General features: G+C 42.1%; 1 protein-coding gene across 4 annotated transcripts in view; it reads left to right on the forward strand.

Annotated features, from left to right (window-relative positions):
• pde4d (phosphodiesterase 4D, cAMP-specific) overlaps positions 1-26,912 on the forward strand; it is a 148,295-nt gene that overhangs the window by 80,922 nt on the left and 40,461 nt on the right. Inside the window, exon 1 of one of the 4 annotated variants that reach the window (XM_076731922.1) lies at positions 15,681-15,890. The exons of the other annotated variants lie outside the window; for them this stretch is intronic. Coding sequence (XP_076588037.1) covers positions 15,802-15,890 — 89 coding nt within the window. The 5' untranslated portion in view covers positions 15,681-15,801. Of the gene's footprint in view, positions 1-15,680; positions 15,891-26,912 lie in introns of those variants that run through there. 4 annotated transcript variants of the gene reach the window in all.

Consider the following 26,912-nt stretch of genomic DNA (forward strand, 5'->3'; position numbering starts at 1 on the left):
AGGCACTGCTTATCATCATATCTGTGTGCCTGGCTTCCCTTCTCTCTCCGTGTCACTGATCGTCTTTCTCTCTATTTGGGTTCGTAAAAGTAACTGTGCAGGATACATTTCAACTGCATTTTCTTAAGAGTCTGCCTTCTTGATTGTCACTCCATGCTTTACCTCGGTTGGTCTGGCTGCTTGACATTTAGTCTGAACGTGTTGTCAACCTGTCTGAACCAAAGAGAACAGAGGGAAAAAGGTGCAGGAAATGCAGGCAGGTGGGGGATGGACAGAGAGTTGATGGATGGGGAGGAATTGTGAGAGGTAAAGGGATGTGTTGTGGCATTGTTACTGTGACAGAGTTGAGACTTTGAGACCAATATTAGCTTTATATTAAACCATAGGTGTGGGCAATAAGGATAAAATCCCCTATCATGGTAGGTGTATATTAGATTTTCTGCACGTTCATTGGAAAAATTGTAATGGATGATATGACCAGACAGAACCCTCACACCTGGTTTTGTTTAATTTGGCAAATGAAATACCTGACAAATTAAAGTACTTCATCAAATTGATGCAAAAATCTGATTAAAATCCAATATGAAGCTTAACCATCATTTCCCACAGTGGCCTAACACGTCCACAGACACTGATTAGTTAATGGTATGGCAAAATCTCTGAGAGCTAGCAAATGTATATAATTTCACAGTATATATTGTCATGTCACCCATCTCTTTCCCAAACTCTGAAAATCCTCTCATACTTCAGCAGAAATGAGAAACTTTTTGACTGTCTTTCAGCAGTGGTCAGTGAGATGCTTCGCTAAGAGAAAAGCGTGTCACTGTGGTCATATTTGTCATGTTCTCAATCTCCCCTCATCAGTTCTTTCGACATTATCGTTGTAATTTTGCAGGCCTTTTTGTGAAGGAGGAGGACTCTGCATGTAGATAACAAAGGATGAAAGGTGCGGGGAGAGATGAGAAGGGATCTGAATATGGGAGGCTTGACTCAGATCAATAGGCTTGCATTGGGATGGAGAGAGTGAGATAAAGAGAGAGCAGTTTTCTCACCACTGCGGTGTATTGATATACACTCCCAGCCTTTCTCATTACTCTGGTGTGTGTATGTATATACTGTATATATGTGTGTATGTGTGTGTCTCCACTAAGCAGCGGGGGGGGAGAAGGGCTTTCAGGAGTCATACACAATGTGCCCCGATGCTTGTTTAAGCACAAATTACATCTCACTGCAGTCAATAGATTGTCCTGATAACTTCTGTCTCTCTCTGTCTCCCCCCTTCACCCCCTCCATCCCTCTGCCTCCCTCCATCTCCTTTCTCTTTCTAGGTAAGTAACAAAACAGCCGAGATTTTATCTGAACACGAGATTCCTCGAAAGGTAACGCAATCATTGATTCTTTGGTTTTGTGGGCCTGAAGTGAATACTTTCAATATTGTGAACGTACTTAATAACTTCGTCTTCCATAGCTCTGAGCAGGAATCCTTTAGACATGATAGTGATGAATGATAGTAAAAACACATAGTGAATTATCTGTCTGCACGTAGCAGCAGCCACATCATAAAATCTCATCTTATTTTTATCACCAACTGCAAGGTTGCCAGTCTGTATGATGGGACTGGCATGAGCAGTATGTGTCTGCACTGCTTTCACCTAATGGTGGTGTTGTGTTTTGCTGCTAATCTGTTTATCTAATCAGATGCTGAGGTTAGGGGGTCTATCTCATTAACTTGCAGGATATTGATTTCCTGTGTTTAGTGCAAAGCGCTGTGCAGCAGCCCGCTTCTACACTCCCAGATGGGAGGAATGCAAGTTGCTTTCCTCGTAGCTCATCAATTGATTCTGCCTCAGCTCAGGGTTGTGTGTGTGTGTGTGTGTGTGTGTGTGTGTGTGTGTGTGTGTGTGTGTGTGTGTGTCTTGGTGTAAAAATAGCTTCCAAAGTAGATTGATTGCTAGAGAGCCATGTTTTATGTTTAGTGACAACTCGAGAGAAAGCCAGAGAGATGGCGTTGTAAAAGATTTGGCTATTAGTATCATTTTAGCACTCTTCCTTTAGATAGACTATAAAAAACATAACATTATATCTGCTCTGATGCATTTCTGATTGATGGAAAATTGCACTGCTGTTGTTCCAAACCCTCGTGTTACTGCTGCAATCCATAGCCTTCCATAAATTCTAGTAAGGAGGAGCGTCGCATACCAATTCTTTACAAATGCATCAGTGCTTGGAACTAACTTTTTTTTTTTTTAAATGTGTGTTACCACGGGTAAATGTGGAAGCTGATATGGACTTTCTTCGCTGATAGTGAAATTTACAACTAAATATTCACAAAAAAGGTCCAAGTTTGTCCCAGCAGCCACTCATCTCTGCAGCACCGGACACCCAACACTGCATACAGACGCATAAAGAAAAAGCTTTCTTGTTTTTGTCGGTAGGGAACACCAAAAATCAGTTCTCATCATTTCACCAGACTCTTAAAATAGTTTGTGGATTAAATTGATGGTACATATTGCATTTCTGCTCTGCTGCTGCTCGGGAGTGTTGTTGTGAATGTATCGTCACTTCTGCTGTCGTTGGCTAGAATATGATGAATGTGTGGGAGTGGCCTATCTTGTATGGAGCACATCAATGTGAATGTGTGCCATTTGCTGCATTGAGGGTGGTGTGTGTGTGTGTGTGAATCTGTGTGAGTGTGTGTGTAAGGGCAATGCGTCATTCTGCGACTTGCAGAAGCCCAGGAGCTCCCCTTTGGTAGCTCCCATGCTGCTTCTATCCGTTATGTAACTATGCTGTTCTCACACTATTGCCCTTTCTCTCACTCTCTCTCTCTCTCTCTTTCTCTCCTCATCCTTCTCTACTTTTTTTGTTTTTGTGTATCTATGCAGAGCGGAGCAATTTCTGGAGCCGTGGTGTTGTTTTTGGGTGGGATTTAGGGGATTTTTTGTGCTGATGCTGGGCTTGAATCCGTGTGTCACAATGCAGCGGACAGCAACTTGTAGAGGTCCAATCAGTATTCTGTTTGTTCTCTCATTTTGGTTTTTGTCTCTGCTTTGCTCACTTTGTCTCTTTCTGTCTGTGCCTTGCTTGTAGTGTAGCTGTATTCTCTCCGTCTATGCATCCGTGCACCCATCCCCACCCACTCATTCTCTGCAGCACACCTCCATGTGACACAGCTGGAGTCACAGTTGGAGGAAACAAGATTTTTTTATGAGTACTCCCTTTATACCAGTCACTTGTAAGAGAATTCAGTTATATACACCGGGGAGTTATTACCTGTCTTATAAAGAAAACAGAGAGGGTTATGTAGAGGAGGTACTAGGGAGAGAGTGAATTTGCAATATTTAGGGAAAAAAGAGTATAATAATGTATCCCTGCAATAATTTTTATAGATTTCTGTAATCTGCACTCTACAAATCTACTTAACACCTTATCACCTCATTTTTTTTTTTGATATGACTGGATTTAGATTTGATTAATTAATCCTCCCCAAAAAAGATTAAAATGCATCAGCCTCATCAATTCTCTCCTTTCACACAATGATCACAAAACGGCTGACTAATGATGTCTGCACCAGGCTTGGACAAAAGATGCACTGCACATGACGCGAGACATGAGACATGAGAAGCAGCTGCTTTACAGTCAGTGGCAGCAGGTGCTTGTGAGCCTGGTACACCCATTACCTTTGTGGACAATTTTAAATAGCAGTAACGTGATACTTTGCTGATCTCTGTGGGGAAACTGAATATTTGTATGGCTTTTTGACAGTACAGGTCACTGTGTAGGGTCACGTAGAGGACAGCACACCTGCAGCTGGCAGTATCCTCATGTAGTGGAAAAATCCACCCTGAAACCTTCTGGTCTTGTTGTTGGAGATGCACAGTAGACAATGCACAGCGCTTATTTCTTGTGCACCTACAGGACTGTCATATTGTGTGCCATGGTCCCAGGTTTTTATTGATTAAAACCCCTGATAAACATCTTTAGTTATTACTAATTAACGTTTAAAAACCCATCTGCTTCATCAGGACTATGTGGGTGTGGTTTGATCACATTTGATTGACAGCAGCCACTGTAGCTCATCTTCCATCTAGATGTATTACAAATTTTTAATCGAATTTCGGCAAAGAGGAAAGTTTTCTCCAAATTTCCGTTTTCCATCAATCTTTTCTTGTGAGATACTACAAAATGTGCTCAAATACGCGTTTTGAAGTATTGTGGAAATGTGGCTAGTGTCACCAAAAGCAAACGATCCCACTGTCATCACATTTTGACTCCCCTAAATCCTACCCGGTGCTCTTAAGTATGTGAACCCTGCCCCATTCTCATGAAATAACCAAAACTATTCAAAATGTAGTGTTCATGTACAGCTCAGACCCCATCACTCACAGTCAAAAACGATCATCTACTGCAGCTGATGATGGAGGTTGTGAGAGAGTGGGTACATTACTTCATTATGAAATAATTCCTCAAATGCACTGAACATGAGGGGGCTTTATATAACATATCTGAGGGCGGAATTTCCCTCAGCAGTCTCTTCAGTCGGGTGAATACCTGCTAGTGACGAGGATCCTCAGTTGAATGGTGGATATTTTTGCTCAGTGTTCCTCCCCGCTGTTCAAGTTTCCTCAGAAGTCAAATTTCTGTGACTGTTTTCAACAAATACGATCCCCAGATGGTTTATAGTTTCCAGTAAAGCAGTAGGGTTCTTCCTTTGATCTCATGTCTAAAAGAGTTGCAGGTAATGGTTCTGGACTTGCCGGACTGTTGGAACCTGGGCTGTATCAAACACACAGAGATGTATAGGAAGGCATGTCCTGATACAAACATGCGAGCACAACAAACGCACACACAGTCATTCATATTTGCATCTTTTCCGCCACAAGTTCACATATGCAAAACTGAAAGCTCACGGCTGTGTCTGCTGGACTGTACATCTGTTTGCATTTGAGAACCATTAAGCAGCATAGACAGACTGTGGAGAGTGTGTGAAGCTGAATGAGCTGCTTTCAGTTCAGCGGAGGATGTCGTAATTGTTCATCCTGTTAACCTAAACCTGCACCAACCTCAAACAGATTTCACACAAATGTAACAAGGTGTAGATCAGGTCTCACGTCAAACCCCACGCTGACTTTCACAGAATCTTCACACATCTTAAAACTCCATTTCTCCTCCCATCTCACCTGCAGTTGTACAACACTGCATTTTGTAAAACATTTACTGGAATAGTCTCCACTTAATGTTCCTTCTTTTTTTTTATAAGGGCTTAGTGTACAATAACAATATATGATGTTTTCTCTGGTTCTTTGTCTCTTCCTCTCCTCGGCTGTGTCTAACTTGAAGCCATGAAGCCAGCACCCTCCTGCCCGGGGTTTCGAGGAGGCTGACAGGTTTCATTTGGTGATGGTGAGGTGTGGATGAAAGCAGGGAGGGGTTGGGTGAAAGTTTGACTTTTAAATGTCATGAGAGCCATGACAGCAGACAAGGGTGGCGAGACCTGGTCCTCAGCCTCTCCGTCACATCTAGCCAAGAAGCAAACACAGAAGGCTGTTATCACCATGTTATTCAGAGAGAAATAAAACCCTGAGTCCAAAGAAGTTGGGACACTGTAAAATGTGAATAAAAACAGAATACAGTCATGTGCAAATGGACTACGCTTCGCTTTTACAAAGTGTTCCTGAGCCTGTGTACTTTTCACAACGTGGTGAACCTCGCTCCATCCTCGCTCGTGATCGACTGAGCCTTTCCAGGATGTCCCTTTCATACACAGTCATGATCCTATCACCTGTTACCAATGAACCTGTTTACCTGTGGAATGATCCAAACAGGTGTTTTTGAGGCATTCCACAACTTTCCTTGTGTTTTGCTGCTCCTGTCCCAACTTGTGTGAAACGTGTTGCTGCACCAAATTCAGAATAAGCAGATATTTACAAACAATCTGTGAAGCTGATGAGGTCAAAAAGGATCAGATCGCATTCTGTTTTATTCATATTTTACACAGCGTCTCAACTTTTTTGGAGTTGGGGTTGTACATGACAGGTCACACAGGTAACAGTAATCTGAATACCATCAAAAAAGGTCATGTGATCGTAATTAACTTTTTGACTTGACAGTCAGTTTATAAGTGATATTCACAAATGGTCACTTTGAGCCACCAAGTAAGAAAATTGTCAACATTTTGTTCCCAAGCTTTGTGACCACAAACTGCCAGTGGTTAACCGTCCTGCGGAAAGTTCTTTAAACCTTTCATTATGTTTCACTTTTCATTATCTTAAAGTAGCATTACCTGCATTTTAAAATCGTCTTTTAGGTTGAATATGTCCACAGTGGACTATTACTGGAAAATAACACTATCTAATGGTACCAGCATCAATTTATTTACTAACTTAAAAAGGCTTTTTTGGACTTAAAAAAAAAAACCAAAACAGTTCAGTATGTTTGAGGGAAGCACAAGATATTTGAGCAAATTTATTATTGTTGAAGATGAAGGAATTCATCTTCTTTCTTTTTCTCAGCACTGTCAACATGTGAGCTCTGGGAAATCAGTTTGTCCCACAGGTTGAGAATTTATTCATAATTAAACGTTCCAAGCTCCAAAATGTGTTATCTGAATATCAGATCTGCAGAACAGTATTGTAATGACAAGCTCACTTCTGATAAGGAAAGTCATTTTTCAAGTCCAATTACACAATAACTCATCAGTTTTGCAGGCTTTCAGATGAATCACACTTTAAACTGCATTATTGTACAGCTTTTTAAATGGAAGCCAGAAATACAAAGACATCCATGACAAATTTGTTTAGGTCGGCTGCCCACATGCTGTATTCTGTTTATGAATCTGCTGTGTGTACAAATGAGGAAGTATAAGAGGAGAAACTGAAAATAACTCAGTGTAACCCGTCGTTTCTGTGTTATAAGAGCTTGTTATTCACGTAATGGAGATGCAGCACATTTGTATTGCACGTTTTATCCTCCATTTATTCTGCTGCTGGAAAGTTTTTTTTACTTTGTGCTTTGATGAATGTGCACCCTTGTGGTTTTGTTGCACACTTTTTGATGTGTCTGCGCTCACACTGGCCATATTGTGTATCACTTTGAATCACGTTAAATTTGTAAAAACAGCTGCTCTTCCCCTTAGATTCTCTCTCAAGCCTTGTAACCCAGCAGTTGACGCCTAATAAACGTGGCATTTTTTTATTGTGCATTTTTACTAGTTTTGTTTCACATTGCCCCTTTGCTTGTGTTTTATCACTGTGCATGTAAACTAAAATATGAGCCCGTTGTGCAAGTATTTGGAAGGGCGTGTGCTGTTCTGTGTGACAGTTTGGTGGTTTCCTCCACAGTTTGCAGTCAGAATGTTACAGACTGAGCCATTTTCAGAGTAAGATAATTTTACAGCCTGCAACCCTGCTCCTAACCTGTCATTACTTTAACAGTTTAATGTCACACAAGTCCCCCACAATGCTCTTTCCTGCATACTGCTCCTTCATAATTCATGCTCTTTAATGGAATTTAGGGCAGTTGCAGGAAAACATGAGCGAGAAAAGCCTTGCAAAGAATTTTCCTCAAAGTAGCTCTTCCTCTCATTCACATTCCTTGTTCATTCAAAGCCCGAATATTTTGTTTTGTTTTGTTCCCCTCCTTCTTCTCTCTAACTTGTTTTAGCCAATGCTAGCAGCGTGGCTCCTGGGGTCAGTCTGTCGGTTGGTCCAGACTGAAATATCTCGACAGCAATTGGATGTATTGACACAAAATTTTGTACGGACATTTATGGTTTCAAGATGATAAAAGCTAATGACTTTGGTGGTCCTCTGACTTCTCTTCTAGCGCCTTCATGAGGTTGATATTTGTGGCTTTTAGTGAAATTAAAAATTGTGATGATGTGATTTGATACAGGCACTCACATCCTCTCACATGCCTGCTAAGCATCAACATGTTTGCACCATCATTGTGAGCATGTTAGCATGCTGATGTTAGCATTTAGCTCAAAGCACTGCAGTGGCAAAGTGCAGCCTCACAGAGCCACTCAAATGACTGTTGACTCACAGTCTTGTTTAGTTATCCTTGATCGCTTGTAGATACCAAAGTGAATGCAAGCGTGGAGGATCAGGAGCCTCCAGTTATGTAAATTTCAGGTAATTCCACAGACTGTTTACTGCATCTCTTTTTCTCTTTAAAAGCTTTTTTTTTTTTTTTTAAATCAGCAGGCATGTAGCATAATATCAGGAGCATGTTATCTCATTGATTAAAGATATTTTCTATTCAACACATAATCTATACAATTCTTACTGACATGCATAAAATAGCCCCACATATTCAGCATTTTTTTCACATGCCATGACAAAGTGTCTGACAGTTTGTCTCATAATTATGCTTTATACATAATAAAACAAAGACTGGCTCCTCTTGTGAGGGCTGTCTGTCAAAATCCATTTTTGAGTGCCTGTCTTGTACATTTAAAGCAGTAAAAAAAAAAAAAAACATTCTGAATACACTTTCACTGTTATGGGAAATCAAATGTGTTTAAGTTATAACATGATAGATAAATGAAACACAGCAGGGAAGGTGGGAGATTACTGTGAGCCTCAGTTTCACATTAAACAAGCTAAAACCTACAATAGATGGCTGGATGCAACCTGAAATAGTGTTTAGCATTTCAATGAGAGGATCCGTTTATGGATTTTTCTCAACTGCTGATAATAAAGTACATGCACCGCCTAAAAACAAACCACACTGAACAGGATCTAAGTTAAATTCTTATTCATTCATTCAGTGTAACAGCGGACATGTGTTTTTCCCTGAGCCTACAGTAATTAGCATATCACCGGAGGTCATCATTGGGTCATATCATCCCTCTGAGGAATTGCTAATCACACCCAGATACACACTTAGCCCATCCAGTGCTGTGATTAAGGCTCAGACTAGTCAGCCAGTGCAGGGGGAGCCAGTGGAGCGCCTTGGCTGCAACAGTGACACAACGTTGGTGCAATGCAGGAAAAGTCTATTTTTGGAGGGGTTGAGCAACAGAGCCGACACCATGGCTGGGAATGGAGGTGTGGAGAGTGTTGGATGGGATAGATACAAACATTTAGGGTGTAAGAGTGGGAGTAAACTGTAGATCTACACCGCAGGGTTACAGAGATTGAGAAACAGGTAGCTGCGATGGTGAGACTGAGTATGACACCAGTTTTCACTATTAGAAAGCATGTACCTGTGAGTGTTCACCAGAGACCAAAATCATGTCCTCTAGCTTTTAATGGCCTTTTTCATAGCAGACAGCAGTGGAAGCACAACAGTAATGATGGCAGCATGAAAAGCAGTATTTATTGCAAAGGGACAGGTAAAGCAAGATGGATTGCAGCTTTTACTCAAGCTATGGTGTCCCTGATATGATGTGTCAGAATGTCATCTAGTCACCAACCTCTCAGGTCTTGCAGACTCTTAATTTGTGTTTTATTAAAAACTAGTGGATTAGAAAAGGTCAACAAGCTACGTGCATTAAAAGCATATATACAGTGCTAATATCATTTTTGTAAAGCAAATATACACCATGTCTTCAAAAATGTTTGCAATGCAACTGTCCAACAATGGTGAAATTATTAAAAGAAGAAATCTCATAGCAGTTAGTTCCCATGAGCTGGCTACATCTGTCACTGAGCAACAGAAATAAAGAGCTGCCACCTTTGAGCATATTTGTCACTATGGCAGCAGTGCAGAAAGGTGATTGCTGGTGACGTTAATGAGCCTTGGATTTTAAAGCTGGTGCAATACCACCAACTGACTGGTCGGTACTAAAATATTACAACAACGAGCGTGCCAGTGTGCACTGCTGCATCTGATCAGTCCTATTTTTGCTCTGATGGTAACAGATCAGATCAAAAGCACAAAGTTCAAAACAAAGAATCTGTAATATGTGGTTTCTCCATGTTTGTCACTTCTGCAGACACACCTCTGTATTTTGAGACGTCAAGTGGCAAATACCAAAACCTGCAATAAATCTTGCAGCTCTGCAAGTCTTAATTAGTGCTTTGCTGGAAGCAGATGCATTGAAAAGGTCAACCTGCAGCATATGTAAAAAAACACAGAGACAGCTGTGTTGTCTGCTATAGGTACCTAATTAGAGTGATGAATATTGTTAAATACAGCTAATTGTAAAAGCATGAATATTATTAATAATTAAGATGTTTTGTCTTCCATTTGACTGCCAGTTTCTGTGGTTTCTCAATAGTCTTTAAATCACTTGTGTGAACACGCCTCTGCAATTTGTGACGTCAAAGGGGAAATACCAGAGTCAACAATAAATTCCTACATATCTTACTCACATGTACAACAAGGAGGTTGATGTTTTTCGTGATCCACAGTTCACCTTTTACCGGAGTTTATGCCGTTTAAAAATCTACAGGTACACAGGTTTACTTTTACGTTTTAGTGACTTCTGTAGCAAGTAGTAAATGATAATGTCCCCTGTAAAAGGCTCCTGAAAATGCTATACTGTAAAGTGTACATTTGTCTTTAAACTCTTGTTTCCAGTAACAAATTACAGTATGTGTTTATAATAGTGTACACAACATGGCATTTGCAATGCATCCTGGTGATTTCAGTATTGGCATTTGAAGATAGTGAAAGTGATGTTTTCTCTGTCAACGTAATGGGATAATGAAGGTATCAGAGGGAAGAGCAAAGTTGATTGCACCAACTGTTAGTGAGACCCATCCTCACCAGATGGTGTTGTAGTAGAGATTGCCTCAGGTTATGGACCACTGATATTTCAGTGCGCTCCCATCTGTACCTGCTCTCGGAAAAACAGCCTCATAATGCAGTCAAAATACATATCACCATTTACAATGTTTTTTAACCAGAGATTGATGATGCTTTTAACCATCTGATTGAACAGATTTATAAATGAGGAATGATTTAGTCTCCTGTCTGCTCGCTGCTGAGCATCTCATGGACGGGCCTTCAACAAGGAACAACAGGGAAACACCACTGTTTGGGCCCACAGGGGTAGGCATTGGGGTCGGGTTCATTGTTGCCTAGGAACTCCTGAGCTAGTCATGGATTGAACATAACAAACTCTGTGTTTGAGTATGGGGTGATTCAAAAGTGTCCTTGGTGACCAACGATTGATAATTGACTTAATGCTCATATCATCAGATCTGTGGCCTTGCAGGTTTCGGACACTCGGGTGAAGAGAGGAGCAGAGCTCTCAGATCACTGCCTGTTGGTGAGTTGGATCAGATGGTGGTGGAGGCTGTCACACAGACCTGGTAAACCCAAACATGTAGTACTGGGTGAAATGGAAACATCTGACTGAGGCCCATGTCTGGGAGGTGTTAAATGCCCGGCTCTGCAATAATTTCTCATGTATCAGGGGAGATTGGGGACATGATGCCTGTCAACATGGCAGCGTAAGGAAGGAAGAAGAACGAGATTAAGGATTCAGAGAGGCTATGGAGAAGGACTTTCGATTGGTCTCGATGAAGCTCAGGAAGGGAAAGCAGGCCTTGGCTCAGGCTGTTCAGCAGGGTAGGAGAACTGCTGGCCCCCAGTCGAATTGTGAAGCAGTTGGGTCAGTACCTCCAAGTGTGGGGTCATGGTTCCCTGCTGGAAAACGGTTGGAATACAGCCCCTGGATAAGTGGCAGAAAATGGATGGATGTATATTTTACAGCATTTCAGTGTGTTATATGCCTAATTAGATCACTAAGGTGTACAGAGGAATGTTTCATTTTCAACTCTCTTGTTTTAATACTTACTATCACATACAGTGTACTTACACTGTGAGTGAAGCCAAGAAACCGGAGCACAGCCATAATATTGGGTGCTCCTGTGGTAAATAGTGAGCTACAATACGTAAAGCTAGGCTGTAGATAAATGCATAAAACATATTCAAGAGCTTAAATCAAACACATTCAAGGATAATCTTTGCTGATGAATGCAAAATACAATATATACATTCTAGTTTTCATCCTCTTAAAAGTGAAATAACTGAGTAGTGAGACGTGCCATGGACAGAACATTACACAGTATTACTGTACTGTACTCTTTCACCACTCACCACAGCTTCTGCTTTGTTGTTATCCTGCACATTTTTCTAATAAATCAAGCCCCTCCCTTCTGTCTTTTGGTCTGCCTTACAATCAAAGAGTCGAAAAACGCTCTCCACTCCACAAGTGAGCAATTTTTTGGGCACTTAAACATTCTTCACATTCTACAAATGGCCCTTGAAGCCTCCATGTCCCCATTAGATGTGGGAATCTAATTACAAATATCTGATTCGAAGGGGGAATGAGTTAACCTTTGCTCAAATGCCACTGCATAACCATCTGCGAATGGCAAGGAGGAGGACCGGGCCCAAGGCATTTCCACAGCGACACACAGAGTGATGGACAGCTGGCCTACCTCAAAGGAGCACAACGTGCATGAGGGCCCCGTTTTCTCTCAATCTCTAGAGGGATTTGCCTTCTGATTTAAATATAAAGTATGTCAGATTTTTATATCAATATGATGATTGAGTGGCTTCACCACCAAATGCCTGATGTTCCTTTTAATTTGCTAAATGCCAAATGTTGCATAGAAATGTCATTTGGCTACACAGCAATTCCATTATGTGATTAAGCGTTAAAATACAAAACAGTTCTAAGATTGATTTTCTCGTTGCAAAGCTTACCTTACATTCCTGTTCAGTTTGTATGACCTGAAGAATTACAACATGTCTGTTTTGTTTTGTTAAACACCTGGAGCTAAAGCAGTCATGCCGCTGGCAGGCCATGCTGTTGGACCAGCTATACGGTGTGCTTGTAGAGGTTGTTCAGCTCGCCTTCTCTGGATATTGATCTGCAGATAAATGAAGAAAAGTACTTTGCCAAACGTCAGTACACGTGAAATCAATATGTACTTGTTCCACTTTGTAATCCAGCCGCTTTCCCCCTGATGCCAGTTACAGAGAGCCATGTCGTACCACTAATGTAATGGAAACGGCCTGCTGACTCAAATATGATGTGATATTTCGTAGATGGAAAATGCATTGCTCTGCTTAGAAGCAGGGGTCACAGATGATGATGGGTTAATACTGTGCCAATTCTTTATGGCTGTAATGTGTTATTGTGTCAGCTTTCTGTCAAGCACATATTGTTGTTTCAAGGTTCTGTCACTGCTGCAAAATGATGAGAAAAGCCGCACCGTTTCCCTTGTTGTTCTAAAGATGCTGACGTGTACGTTCACCTCAAGCCTCTACCCTACCTCCTCTCTACATCTGTGACTCTCTCTTTAGCTGTCACCCCCGCTCCTGCTTTTCATATTTATTTTTTCTGCCTTTACACTCTTTATTTTTTCCTCCAGTCTCTCTCTTTCAGGTTGCAGGATGAGTCGTGACAGCTCACTAGTGTTGAGTAGCGCAGGGGCCAACAGCCCCCAAAGCAGGGGCTAAGATTATGCAATACCATGCAGACACATACGGACAGGGACATACAGAGTATATTCTATTATTAGAGTGCTGGCCCCAGTTTCCATTTGTACACGAGATGTCTGTCTTGTTTTAAGAGTGAATCTGAGAGACAGATGGAGAGGGGGTTTTTTTATTCTTATATGTGTACATAATGAATAACAGGTGCTTCGGTGCTTTTCTAGCTGCTCCCTTGTTTAACCTTTAAAGCCCCTTAAATTGAATTTTTGTTTCCCTGTCGTTGCCTAAACTGTCAACCTCGCCCATCTACACGCAAGCTACAATTGTACCCACATCTCCCCAGAGAGCTAGATTTCTGTCTTCATTTTCCTGCAAGCAGATTCCTCAACATTCAGCGCTCCTCCGCCCTATTCAAGAGTGGCTGTTGTGGCTGAAGGTGCAGGCTTACAGAGGCTGTGAGGTGGTTTGACTTTTGGCAGGAGTTGAGAGGGTGCTGACGTGTGTGTTGGGCAGGATGTGTGTAAGAAGCAGTGCTGGATCCTGTTTTTCAGACCGCAGCAACTGGAGCTTAGCCACAGCTATGGCATTTAATGCAAAACACACACACAGACGCAACCTGAGTGTGCTAACCCCAACCTCGACTCGTAACTTCCGTGCCAACACCACATATGCGCAAATTCATATGAACACGCAAAGTAACTCACACAAATGCAGACTCTGCAGATGACTTGCTCCGTGAATAGCAATGAATTTGACGAATTTGTAGATTAGCCGTGATTTATCTTGTTATCTTAATAATTGAATAGATATAAAAGCCAGTATAACATTTACTCTTTTAGATTGTTGTTTGGCTTATAGGCGGGATTACAGACTCCATCTGGAGCCCAAAGCCGCTGGTGTAAGAGCAGAGGAATGCATTATACTGCAGTAAGGGCAATGACATCCTGTATAACAAGTTTCTTGAAACAAACATGTCTTGAAATGCCCCCTGCGTGCTTTCACGGCAACACACGCACACAAACTGCATGTCACACATACACACACACACGCACAAAGCACACACGTGCAGAGAAAAATAAGATGGCATTTGTTGTGTGGTTTGAAATTTCATGGTTCAGTGGCATGCATGCAGACACGAGAGACAGACGGAGGGTGTGCTTAGAGTTGCAAAAACAAAAAACAAGCTGACAGGACTTGCGTTGTTGTGACGAAGGAGGGCTATAATAGAGACAAACACACATTACTCAAGAAAAGAAAAGCACAGCGGAAGATGGATTTAAGGGGAGGAAATGAGGGGAATTACTTCTGTCAACACGTTGGCCATATTACTTTGTACAGTAGAGGCTTTCTGTGTGAATAGGTGCACTCCTGTGTGTATGCAAATTGCACATGTGCAGACTTGTTCCTCTCTGAATGAAGTGGAGCAGCATGTGGTAAGAGGATCAATAGGTTTAGCTGACTGGATACTGAAGGAGCAGGCACACCTCTTACACAGGGTCAGGACATCCCACTGACTGGAGCAAGGAGGGAGGAGGAGGGAGAGTGAGACGAGCGAGAGCGAGGCTGAGAGAAGGGGAGATTCTGGAGAGACGCTTCAGTGTTGTTGTTTTCTTTTTTTTCTCTCTCTCTCTCTCTCTCCCCATTTCCTCACTTCCCTCCCTGGGAGGTTGTGAAAGAGCAGAATAGAGAGGGAGACGCAAAGTAAGAGAGACAAAGGGGGCAAAGCTGAGAGGATGAAAGCGAATGTTAGTGTGTGAGTGACTCTGTGTGTAACATGCTCTGTCATGCTGGTGTGACTACCGCTGCCTCTCTAACCGGCGTCGGTGACTGTCAGGAAAAGGAATGTTTTCCGGAGGAATGAGTCCCTGAACCGGTTCACCATGTGGATGTGGGACAGTAATTTCCAAACCTTTGCCGGAAGAATCCCACGGAAAAAAGAGCAGCGGCCGGAGAGCGTAGCTGGTCCTGCCGGGTGGCCGTCTGCGAGCTTGTACTGCCGAGACTCTCTTGCTTAAAGACACTTCACACTGGGCTTAAGCCTGCTTCCAGTTTCTTTTTTCATTATTTCATTTATTGGGATTTTTATTTCTCTTCTGGAACTCAGTGGATTTTATGGTGCTGTGTAGTTTGATTTTTAAGATTGCTTTGTTGGATGTAATCCAGCACTTTTTTGCAGTGATGCATTAGGACCAAAGCAGAGAAGTTGGAAGTTCAGAAAGGACTTTTTACTGGAAGACCAGTCTGAATGGGCGCATCTCAACAGTGGACAGCAGAATGGGACAGTACATGTTGTGCTGGGGCCTGCGGATACTGTGGGACAGTGTCTGTAGATAGATAGCTAGTCAGATAGAAAAGGTGAAAGGTTAACAGGCAGGGGATCAGTCCTGACAAAGCTTCGTTATGAAGCCTGGACAGTGTCCAGGTGTTCCCAGTGACAGGTCCATGATGCACCTCAGCCATTTTCCTTTTCGAAGGCACTCCTGGATATGGTGAGTATTGGTGGTGGTGATGGTTTAAAGATACGAGTGCATTTGTTTACTTTTTGTGTTTTTGTTTTTTTTTTGTTTTTTGTATTTTCATTTCTTTACATATACACATAAACACACACACACGTGCTTACACACACAATGTGCATGAGTTCATTTAAAATGCATAAAATGTGACGTGGTGTGCAGATGCATTGGTTGGTGTGCGTGTTGTTTTTGTGGTTCGTTAGAAGTCCCTTAAGATTAGCCCAGCCCAGCCCAGCCCAGTGTAGTTTTTTCCCAGCTCAGCTCACATGTATTCAGGGAAATTTATTGTTAACCGGGCCTGACATTTCCTGTCATTTTCTCCCACACTAAATGCTCGACTTGATCCACAAACGGGAGGGCTAGTCAAAAATAGCAAGCACACAGAGGTATTAGAGCGCTGAGATGGAGACTGCAGAACTAGCTGGAAAAACATCTTGATAAAAGTGCTGCGTTGTTGGGTTTCTCTGCTGTCTTCTTTTGATTAGTCATACTTAGGTTGGGTATCTTATGGGAATTATTGTCTCACAGCTACGTTATAAACTGGGAAGGACACTGAGGAGTCAGTGATGTCATCACAGTGGGCTGTTGGGATATGAACAATGCTCATATTTCCAACGCTTTTTTTTTTCCAGTGGTTTGAGTTGTTCATGCTAATCAGGCAAACATACAAACGGTAAGGCTTAGTTATATTGCCATCTATGAGACCTGTTTGTCAGTTGTTTTTCTTTGCTTTTATTCTCCTCTGTGCTGTGACAGTTCACATGCACGTACATGCTACATTTCACCACAGTCTTAACCGCATTTTTTTGTATTCTTTTCTGTCACAAACAGCTTTGGGCCTCTGGGTATTCTCTATGTTTTGTTTTACAGCTCAGCACAGACATGCACACTGTATTTCATCCTTCCCTCTGTTGTTTCTCCCTCTCTTTACACTGGTGGGTGACGCATGGCAGGAGGATGTGGAAAGATGAGCTGTAGATCGGATGTCAGTGCCATCTACAGTACAGCCACTGATTGGACTGATGCATCTGCTCGTATTACAGAGGTTGAGATGCAGTTTAATAGGTTTTAGTGTTGAGTTCAGCATCCCATAATGAATTGAGCAGACTTGTGTCTGGACTAAACAGGGACGTTAACTTTCTTCCCAGCAGAGATTGTGAAAGAGAGCTGTGGAGAAGTAAAGGCAGCAAAGAAGAATAAATGCGTAGAAACAGATGAACTCCATGCAGACGTCAGTGCACACATGAAAAACGCACATAAGCGTGTCCACCCAGCAACTAAGACTTACTCATGTACACACACATACACAAAAGAGGGCAGGCCTTTCAGTCACACGCAGGCAGACTGTATAAACATAAACTCAGATGCAGGCGTGGGTGACCTTAGTGGAAAGTTTGGATGTGTGAGCTTGTAATTGGTCCCTGTTTTAATCAATAATCAACAATAAAAAGCTGCATAAAATATCTTTTTTAGTGTTTTATGGTGTGTTCAACCCACACTCAATTTATTTTCCTGTTGCTATAACCGAAATTCTTAAGCTCTGAGTAATGAAAGATAAATAATAGCAAATGCTGCCACATATGTCAAAGGAGCAGTGAGGAGAAAGCGAGAGAAACCGTGTTCCTTTTAAAACACGCAGGCTCGATACAGTCTTCCCTTGTCGCTGAAATTCCTTTATTAATTTGAAATAATCTGACTAACATGTGATCCGCAGTCTGCTGGAGTGGTTTGTGATGCTGAATGGGATGGATGTAGTAAATCTAGTGACAGTGTTGCAGCAACAATTCAGGGCTGTCATGGTTGTCAGAGTTGAGCATTAGTCTCTGAAAATGGGAGATGAGCCTGTCAGACTCCATTTAAACCTCAGGCAGGGATCCCCCCCCCCCCCCCCGCTCTACACAGTAAAGCTATGCGTAGTGCATGTGAGTGTGTACGAGTCCAGGGGAGCTTTCAGGAGGATCTGTATAATTCGCTGTACCTTGATAATGGAGCTGTCCCCTTCTTTCTGTGTCAGACCTGTGACGTACAAGCAGAGAAGCACTGAGAGAATAGAGTTTATAAAGATTAGACAATGATATGGATCTGAGTGCATGCATTTACATACATATGTTACAGGATTGTATCACAGCATCAGAGAAATAAAAAGCAAAATTAATGGTAAAGCAACATAAAAATGTCAAAACTTACAGGTTGACATCAATATCGATCCATCCCTGAGCTTCAGTTTTGAAGTGAATCCTGCTTTGTACTGACCTTCAAAGCAGTCCAAAGTGAAATGATTAGCACTCACATATCAATATAACTGTTAGCCTAAGAGTTTCCCAGTTGTTGTGGGGACGTTTCTATCAAGTTAATCCACTGGGTTTTCACTTCCTCAGATGGTCAGAGCAGATGAAGACTTTGGTGTTGGTTCTTGCAGCCAATAACAGAGCGATTGGCGTGCATGCTCATAATGTTATAGGGAGGAAAATAGAAGTTAGTGGATGAAAGTCCAGTTCTATGCGTGCGTGCATAGCCTTGTATACATATATATGTGCATGCATTCACATTTGAGCTTACTCAGACATGAACACATGAATGTATTTGTCGTATTTATTTGGCCTTGTGAACTTGCTCCATCTCACTCCATGGTGTATTGAGGCCATTGAGGATCACTTTTGGCAAATGCTCTCTTTCTCTCTCTCAGCAGGCCACGCTGCATTATTGGGTTATTGTTACAGTCGGCATCGTTATCGATCACTCCGCTTCTAGTCCGCCTACAAAATCAATGTATAGAAACTCAATGCAATAACGACGCTCCAGTTTCATCCTGCATTTTTAAATGTGCAGGGTGTTGCCTTCAGCACCACAATGAATAAACCGATATCTATGATTGTCTAAACTTCATTTAACACTAACCAGAAAGGAAATGAAAAGTGTGTGTAGTAATCCAATTAAGCGAATCCAGTGCCTCAGAGACCGGGGGAGAGGAAAGACAAGGCTATATTTAGAAAACGAGGATTGGAAATGCATCGCTGCATCACTTCTCTCTCCCTCCCTCTCCTAAATGTTGGAGGGTGTTACTGTGTATAGCCAATGGATAATAAATTGTTCATGTCATTCTGCTGTTCTTTTCTCAGCCTTTTTTTTTTTGAGGCAAAGGACGTGAAGTTTCACTCTCACAGCTGCCCTTCTCTTCCTCTCTCTCAATGGCCCCGGAGGTGGCTACCTCAGATGTAGCACATTTTGTCAGTAAGATAACAAGACACAAGGCATTGTTATCTCATTTCTTTGAGGTTTTCTCCCACTGCACATTGTCATTGATTCCAGTGCTGCCGGGTCAATCTCAGCCAAACTTTAGATTACTTTCTATCACTCCAAGTTGTTGGGACTGAGGCAAGGCTTTTGAAATGGGCTTTTTGGCGACAGCAGAGACCTGCTGTCAGTTTTGAGGAGACAAAGTCATCACTCATTGTTGCCCCAAAGGACCACCAGTGCCGAGTGTGTGTATGCATTTGTACGTGTGTATATGGAATACAGAGCCGCTGCTCACATGCAGCATCAATCTCTGACAGTCTACTGTGCAGGGCTATGCTGTTGTACCCAGCCTTATTCGGGGTGCTCTGCACTCACTCCCCCTGTTTGGACCACACAGTCTAACACTCCTCTCGTCATCACACCTTTTCTTCCACTGCATTCTACCTCAGACACCAGGCTGTTTTCTGTGAAAGCAGACTTGTGAGTGGGAATAAAAAGTATTTTGAGGACACGGTGTGCTCCTCCAGTCACAACAGCATCTTGTCAGTTTCACTTCTTTTTACTGTTACTTGAAAAGTAACAAACAAATATCTTTCACTTCTAAGTGAGACCTGGATAAAATTATGTTGTCTCGCTTTGCGAGGACACAATCCTTGCATGTGTTTTGATTGCCATTATGTGTTAAGACCTGTAACTGCATTTACTGCATTATGTCTGTTAAAAACACTTTTCATTAAATTTACATTTTTATATTATTCATATTTACTCATTAAAGCAGTATTAATTGATTTTAGCCCACTCTGGGGCATTGGAACAAGCTGTAAACTCAGCAGAGAGGGATATTATCATGTGGCCACCTGGCTAATACACAGTAAGTCCAGTACAATTAGTGTTTTTGTCTGACTTTTTTCACTAAAAAAACAGCTGGCTTGAAATGAAGTTGGTAAGAGTGGTGAAATCAGTGAAGTTGAGAACCATCAAGACAATACAATTAACTGAAAGATATAAAAATTTTGGTAACACTTTATATTAAGGTACACATGTTCATTATTAACTACCTACTCACATGCATATTAGTAGCATACTGACTTTTCATTAGTCATTATAAAGCACTCATTAATTCCTTATTCTGCATATTCTATAACTACTCTGCCATGAACTGAGAGTTTTCCCTCAATAACCTCCTAAATTACTGCCTATCGATAGTGATGAAGTTGTTGTGCAGCTGATCCTAACCCTTAGCCTCCAGAATAAACCATTAATAAGTGTTTTAGAAATGACCAATAAAGAGCCAATGTGCTACAAATCTGCAAGCTAATAAGCAAATAGTTCATGGTGAATATGTGCATCTAATACAAATTTTGTATGGACTTGAGAGGAACAGCAGAGTCATGACATCACCCATTACTTGACCCCTTGCTGATCTAAAAATACTGATTAGTGCAACTCTAAAAAACAGCAGTGTGTAGTACTTTCAGTCATACCAGTCAAACATCTGTACATGGTGTGACAACCCAGTCTGACCACAAGATCTGTGACTAATGATGAATCCAGAGCAGTTCTAGCAGGTCCTGTGACACACCTGAAAGAAGCGTGACTTATGGCATTACCGTCTCTTCACTAGTTTTAGCTTCAGTGATATTACGGTCGGGTCTGCTGCAGTGTGAATCAGCGCTGCGATGGTGAGAGTTAACTGGAATCTGTTGTAACCCAGCTTTCCCACGAGGCAGTGCAGTTTTAAATTGATTATGAAGTTACTTGAAGCATGACAGACATGTTCTTACTGATATGTTTTGAGACTCTCAAGTTTAATCCGCGTAGACGGTATATCGCACTGCTGTTGCTCACAAAGACTCCACTGTTTCAACTTCTCTCTGTTACAGGAATTTCAATTAGCCCCTCTTTTGAATTGCTAAGTGATCAGTTGATCACTTCACACCTCTTCTGCAGGACATCTTGCTGTTAAGACTCTTTGTGCCCAAGCTGGGCTGTTCTCTTTTTCCCAGCCCTCCTCTTGCTTCATCGTCCAAATTGTTGTTCGCACATTGCCGCTCTTTTTTCTTTTTTTATTGTGTTATTCTGCCACTTACTTACAGTTGATCCTTTTCTCCCCCCTCTTACTTTCTTCTATGCATTATGCAGAAACACCTCGTGTGTTTTTGAACACACGGACATGGACACACACCTTCCAGAACACCAAGCACAGCCCTGAGGTCAGATGAGATGCAGTGCAGACTGAGCAATAACTCGAGACAGTGTTGTCATTAGTCATTACTGCATTTCAAAGCCAAAAACACACTTTCACACTGGCAGACAACAATAGGCTAACACATTTTAGATCTATTAGCATCATTAAAATAATTTACCATAGCAGATATTCTTCTCACCCAGACAAATAAAATGAGTCAGCCTTGGTGCATATTTGCCTCAAGTCTTTTTGTGCCTTTGCATTGATGTTTTGGCTTGTAAAGAACAAAAATCGCTGACTGTCTTTTTCAAATGGTCTAATTTGGTGCTTTCAGCTGTCAGCTATAGCCCCCCGCCAAGCCTTTATTAATTGCAAGGATTAATAGATAAAAAGCAATAACACAGAGACAAAATGTGCTCTTTACAGCGAGCCGCTGACTTCAACAGGTGTGGCAATATGACGCCACAGTTACATAACTTACTCACAAGCACACATGCGAAAGACATACAAGGGCCGTAGTGCTGAAAAGCCTGGAGGCAGCTTTGACATCACATTCATTTGAAATATCCATTTCATTTCACTTTTATTCATCTTGGCCTGCAGCGTCTCTCGCCGCCGTCCACACAGCAGCTGCTGTATGGGGCATTCAATCTCGCCTTCATCTCTGTGACAGGGGCAAGAAGATGGGCAGATCAATAAGAATAGAGCATGGCAGACAGACATATCGGAGGCCGGGGATAGCTACAGGTGCTTACATGAGCTCAGCATAAATCAAAAATAGAAACATTACAAGCTGAAGCTGGGGCCGTGGGAGCTGGGACTGCCAATGCAAATGGCAGACAGTCCCTGTTGTCAGCGATCTGGCTGTTTTTGAATGACTGGTAGCCCAGTTTGATGGATTTCTATTTTTGTAAATTGATTATCTTTGGTTTTGGACTGGCACAATGCAATCTGATCATAATAATCTGTGTGTTCAACTGCTTAGTACATAAGATTGTCGATACAAACTGGGATCAAGGTTTCTTTCTTATTTTCCTGACATTCAAATGTCACTGCTGATTCAGTGGCAAAAAAACAAAGAAATTAGGAAATATCATTACTCAGTCCATGGTGAGTTGGAGTGTCGCTGTGCTGCCGCGTACGTCACTGTTTGACCCAAACAAAACCTGCAGTCCGCCAACAGATGTTATCATGCTCAGGCCCTTTCCTGCAGGAACAAAGCAGCTCTCTGAGAGCAGCTTGTTATATGCTCCCACCAAAGCTAAAAAACAAACAGTTGTAATGAAACAGAAAAAAAAATGTGGAGAATAGCGTTTCAAGGAAAACAGCGTGGAGGCCTAGCCCTGGGGTTTTCTTCAAGATACAAGAAGACTGCGTCACTGCTTGCTCTCTGTCTGGGTGTGTGTGTGTTTTGGGGGGGGGGGGGTTCATCTGTCTTTGATTTCTCAACTGTTGCCTTTGTGAGAAGCTGCAACTTAATGGGTCACCCCTGTGTGTGTGTGTGTGTGTGTCTGTGTTACACACACACACAGGGGTGTGTTGACTTATCCAAGAAAATTACGCTCACTCTCAGTAGGTCTGAGACTCTGTCAGCTGTTTTTAGTTCAACCACCTCCCTTGTGGTCTGCGGCACAGACATAAGACACGGAACATCTCAAACGTTATGGGAATTACTTCTTATTAGCGGGAAAGCATGATGATGACCGTGTTCATCTCGGCAGGGAATTGCTTGTGACGATGATGGTGATTAGGATTGCCACGATGACGACCGTGTTTATGAGGAGGCATACAAACAGATTAGAAAGGCTTAGGCTCGGGAGAGGGAGTCCCCACACACACCCACACACACACACATATGTGTGTGTGTGCACATACCTGGCTGGATTTAGAAATATTACAGACTCATACAGTATTATAAATCCAGCTAATGCTTACTAGGAAACCTGTGAGGGTAAAGGAAGGTGAATGACTTGTCGAGGTGTGTTTGTTTACAGTGTTGTGGTAAAGACGATGCGACATTGGAGATGAGCTGTCGAGTTCAAGCTCACACAAAAGTCTGTTGGTATAACTTGAACAGTTTCTTTGATCATAGTTTCTGCTTTTCTCTTTTGTCCGGTTTTATTTGTGCGTTGTGTCAGACTTCCTTTCCAAACTGCATATCCAAGCTCTTTATGTTTAGTCTACATATTTCACCTTCCTGTGTGTTTTTGCATGCACTGGCCTATTATGAATGCAATTGTGCCCTGCTTCCTTTGAGGAAATACACTCCCACTTGCACAACCCTAACTGTTACACTTCTCATCCATCCGGTAAGACAGACTCTCACGTTGCAGGGTGTAGAATAACACTCTCTCAGCAGGACAGGAATGAACACAGGCAATGACAGAACATTTGTGACAACACTGAATATCTACACTCACTTTATTCAGTAGACATAGTCAGTACTGACCCCGTTTTACTGACTGTTCCAAAGGGATTCTGCTCTTTCCCGCTGTACATCCATGCTGCAAATTTCATGCCCTCCCAAATGTGCTATTATTAAGTTGAGATTAAGGGACGTGGTGGGTTGATCTGCAGGGGTGCTGCAGTAAGCTTAAGTCAACCTCGTTTCCCCGCAACATCTTGACAGTATAAACATAAGGAGTATGAAGCAGCCCTACGCATTTACCTCTGTCATTTTGACACCCGACAGGTTAGATTCTTTGCTGTCACCACTAAATGGCAACCACATCCACGTCATCCATGTCAGACTAGGTGATTAACTATTCATTTGTTCCACTTTAGCCACTTCCTTAATAGGTCTGCTTTATCATCTTTGTCTTCACTGAACTATGAAAAGTTGCTCTGAAATGATCTCCTGCACGTCACTGTTCTACGAGTCGGACTCACAGGAAGTAGGCTGTCGGTATAAGCCTACCATTTCATTCTCCTCCACATCTGCTGTGTGTGTATTACCATTTTAAGTCCTCATCGCTACGTGAAAAAACAACATCCAAGCTTGCAACCTACACAGTGAAAAGATTGCAAGTTTCGATGTATATTTAGGCAGTATAAGGCAGGCAGGCTTGGTTCTTCTGCAGGGATTTAGCCATTTTAATGCCACGGCTCGCCTCCCCGTGTGCAAATGTTCCACCAAAACAACCACCTCCCAAGACAATTGTGGCTGGTTTAAAGAAATACCAACAAGTCAGAATGTTATTTTCCTCAATAGCAGGTTCAGCCAGACCTTTCCACAGCACTGGCACAGGACATAGATCTGGCTATGCAAGACCACTGTTCCACTGTGTTATTTGCACACTTTATCTAGATATTTGTGGCTCATCTATCAGCTTGGATGTGCCATTTCTCCTCAGACCCCTTTCCAACAAAGTTGTTTGTTTTTAGAGCCACACTCTTTGCTCTTTTTGGCATCATATAGACACAGTAGTGCAGCAAAATCCCAGGAGTGCAGATGTTTCTGGAATGAAGAACATGGAACACCGTTGTGGAAAAATCAGTCAGCTCAGTTGTTCAGAGACTGGCGACTGTCTTTGACTTTCATGTAAATTGCTCACACAACTGAAAGCAGCTGAGCTTTTTAAGACAAAGCTGAGTTCCAGGTGTGGTATTTATGGATTTGAACTGGAAGTCAATAACAGTTGACACTTTGAATTATAGTCTGCAGTCTGTTTCAGCCTGCAAACGTCTTCACGTAGGGTCAGCAGGGTTCTAACAGCCCTTTTTTTGCAGTCTTCTTGCTAATCTGTCTGGAGGTTAAGTTGTTGTGTGAATGGGGAGGTGTACTTGATAAACTGCATATGAGGACACAGTATGATTAAGGTAGCCAATGTGACAGGAGCGTTCCCCTGTGGGAGTTGAGGAACAGCTTAACTCTCTCTTTCTCACACACACACATTGCACAGACGTAGACACACACTCTCTGAACTTCTCCATAAGCATGTGGCCTCAGCTCTCACACACTCTCACCAGTGTGGTGATGTCATCAGGGTTTTAATGAGGGATTACTCTGACATCACTGGGACTGCTGCCAAGTTAAACCTATTAGCTTCACCATGTGCTTGCGGTGCACTCCAGCTACGACTGTGTGTGTGTTTATGTGTGATATGCAAGAGCCTATTGAGGATAGTGCGTCCATGACTGTCTGCATCCATCCATTCATCTCTCCATTAATGTGTCCATCAAAAAACTGTTTGCTGGCCAAGGCTCTGATGTCCATAACTGAGAGTGTACTGCGTGATGCTGCGATACCGTATGATGTGATCATGATATTATTACTCAACATGTGCCGCAGGTGCACACACAAACGTGCACTCTTCATGGCCTCACGATCAGACACAGGCACATGCAGAGATACCAAAGAAGACTTTTCATGTGAGGGTTTTGTTGTGCTGTTCAGTGCCCATCTTGGCACAACAATTTCAGTTACAGCATTGCTTCTGTCTAATGCTGTGATCACAATTGCTTTTGTGGTGTTTGAGCCAGTGGGCTGGTGACTGTAGGTGTACAAAAGCCCTGCTTACACATTGACAACAGCCACAGTTTTGCTTTTCACTGTGGGTATGCTATGCTGAACATGGATAAGAATTATTAGTTTATTAAAATATGCTTTGCCTTTTCAATAATCTGACATTTTGAGAATGAACAGAAGTATTTTTTTATTTCGATTTGTAATACTGAGAAAATTAAATGAATCAATTAGTTGACAGAAAGTTAATAAGTTTAAAATTAATTAATTGCTTAAGCGATGTATGGGGGGGTGATGTGCTGCTTTTCTCAGTCTCTTGGTGTCTTTGTGATTTATGTAAATGTTTGAACATCCTGTGTTTTTGGACATGAACAAATATGATTTTATTGTACCCAAAAGGTCAGTTTTTAGACCGTTGGTCAGATAAAACAAGTAGAAGACATCACCTTGGGAACATTTTTCACATTTTTCTGACATTTTATAGACTTAGCCGTCAATAGATTAGTAAAAGAAAACGGCTGATAGACTAATCAGTGATGAAAACAGCTGTGAGACTCAGCCCTTTATAATACTGGTCAGCTGTCTTGCCAGGTTTGAGATGGGACTGTGCTGACACCAGTGTTTCTTTGCCTCGGAGTCAGATTTTTTCATGCTGGCCTCAGTATATGCTTCTCACATTCATACTGTCCAGCATCACTTCAGAGTTAAAGCATCACGATTCACAACACACTCATGTTGTCAGTGTACACAGCGAGATGCACACACACAGGACACACACAAGCGCAGCACAAGCAGGAGCTTTTGTTGGTCTTATCTTCAGCAGTCACGCTTCTCCAGATTTTTTTATTTATTTAATTTTTGCAGTGGCTTTGGAGGGATAATATTATTTCTTTGCGTGAACCACGGTCACATTCTACAAATGAAGTGTTTGGGTTGATTGTTGTGGGGGAATGTTTATGTTAAATCAGCGTCGGTCGTATGGCTCCATCCTTCCATCCTTGATCCTCACAGAAGCCCACTGTCATCCTCATTTTCTCATTGCATAATCTGCCGTTGTGTCCTCAGCAACTGAAGGCTGATTGGCTGTCAGAACCTACCTGTCCCTTTT

The sequence above is a fragment of the Chaetodon auriga genome, chromosome 5 (genome assembly GCF_051107435.1).
Source record: "Chaetodon auriga isolate fChaAug3 chromosome 5, fChaAug3.hap1, whole genome shotgun sequence".
Lineage (NCBI taxonomy): Eukaryota > Metazoa > Chordata > Actinopteri > Chaetodontiformes > Chaetodontidae > Chaetodon > Chaetodon auriga.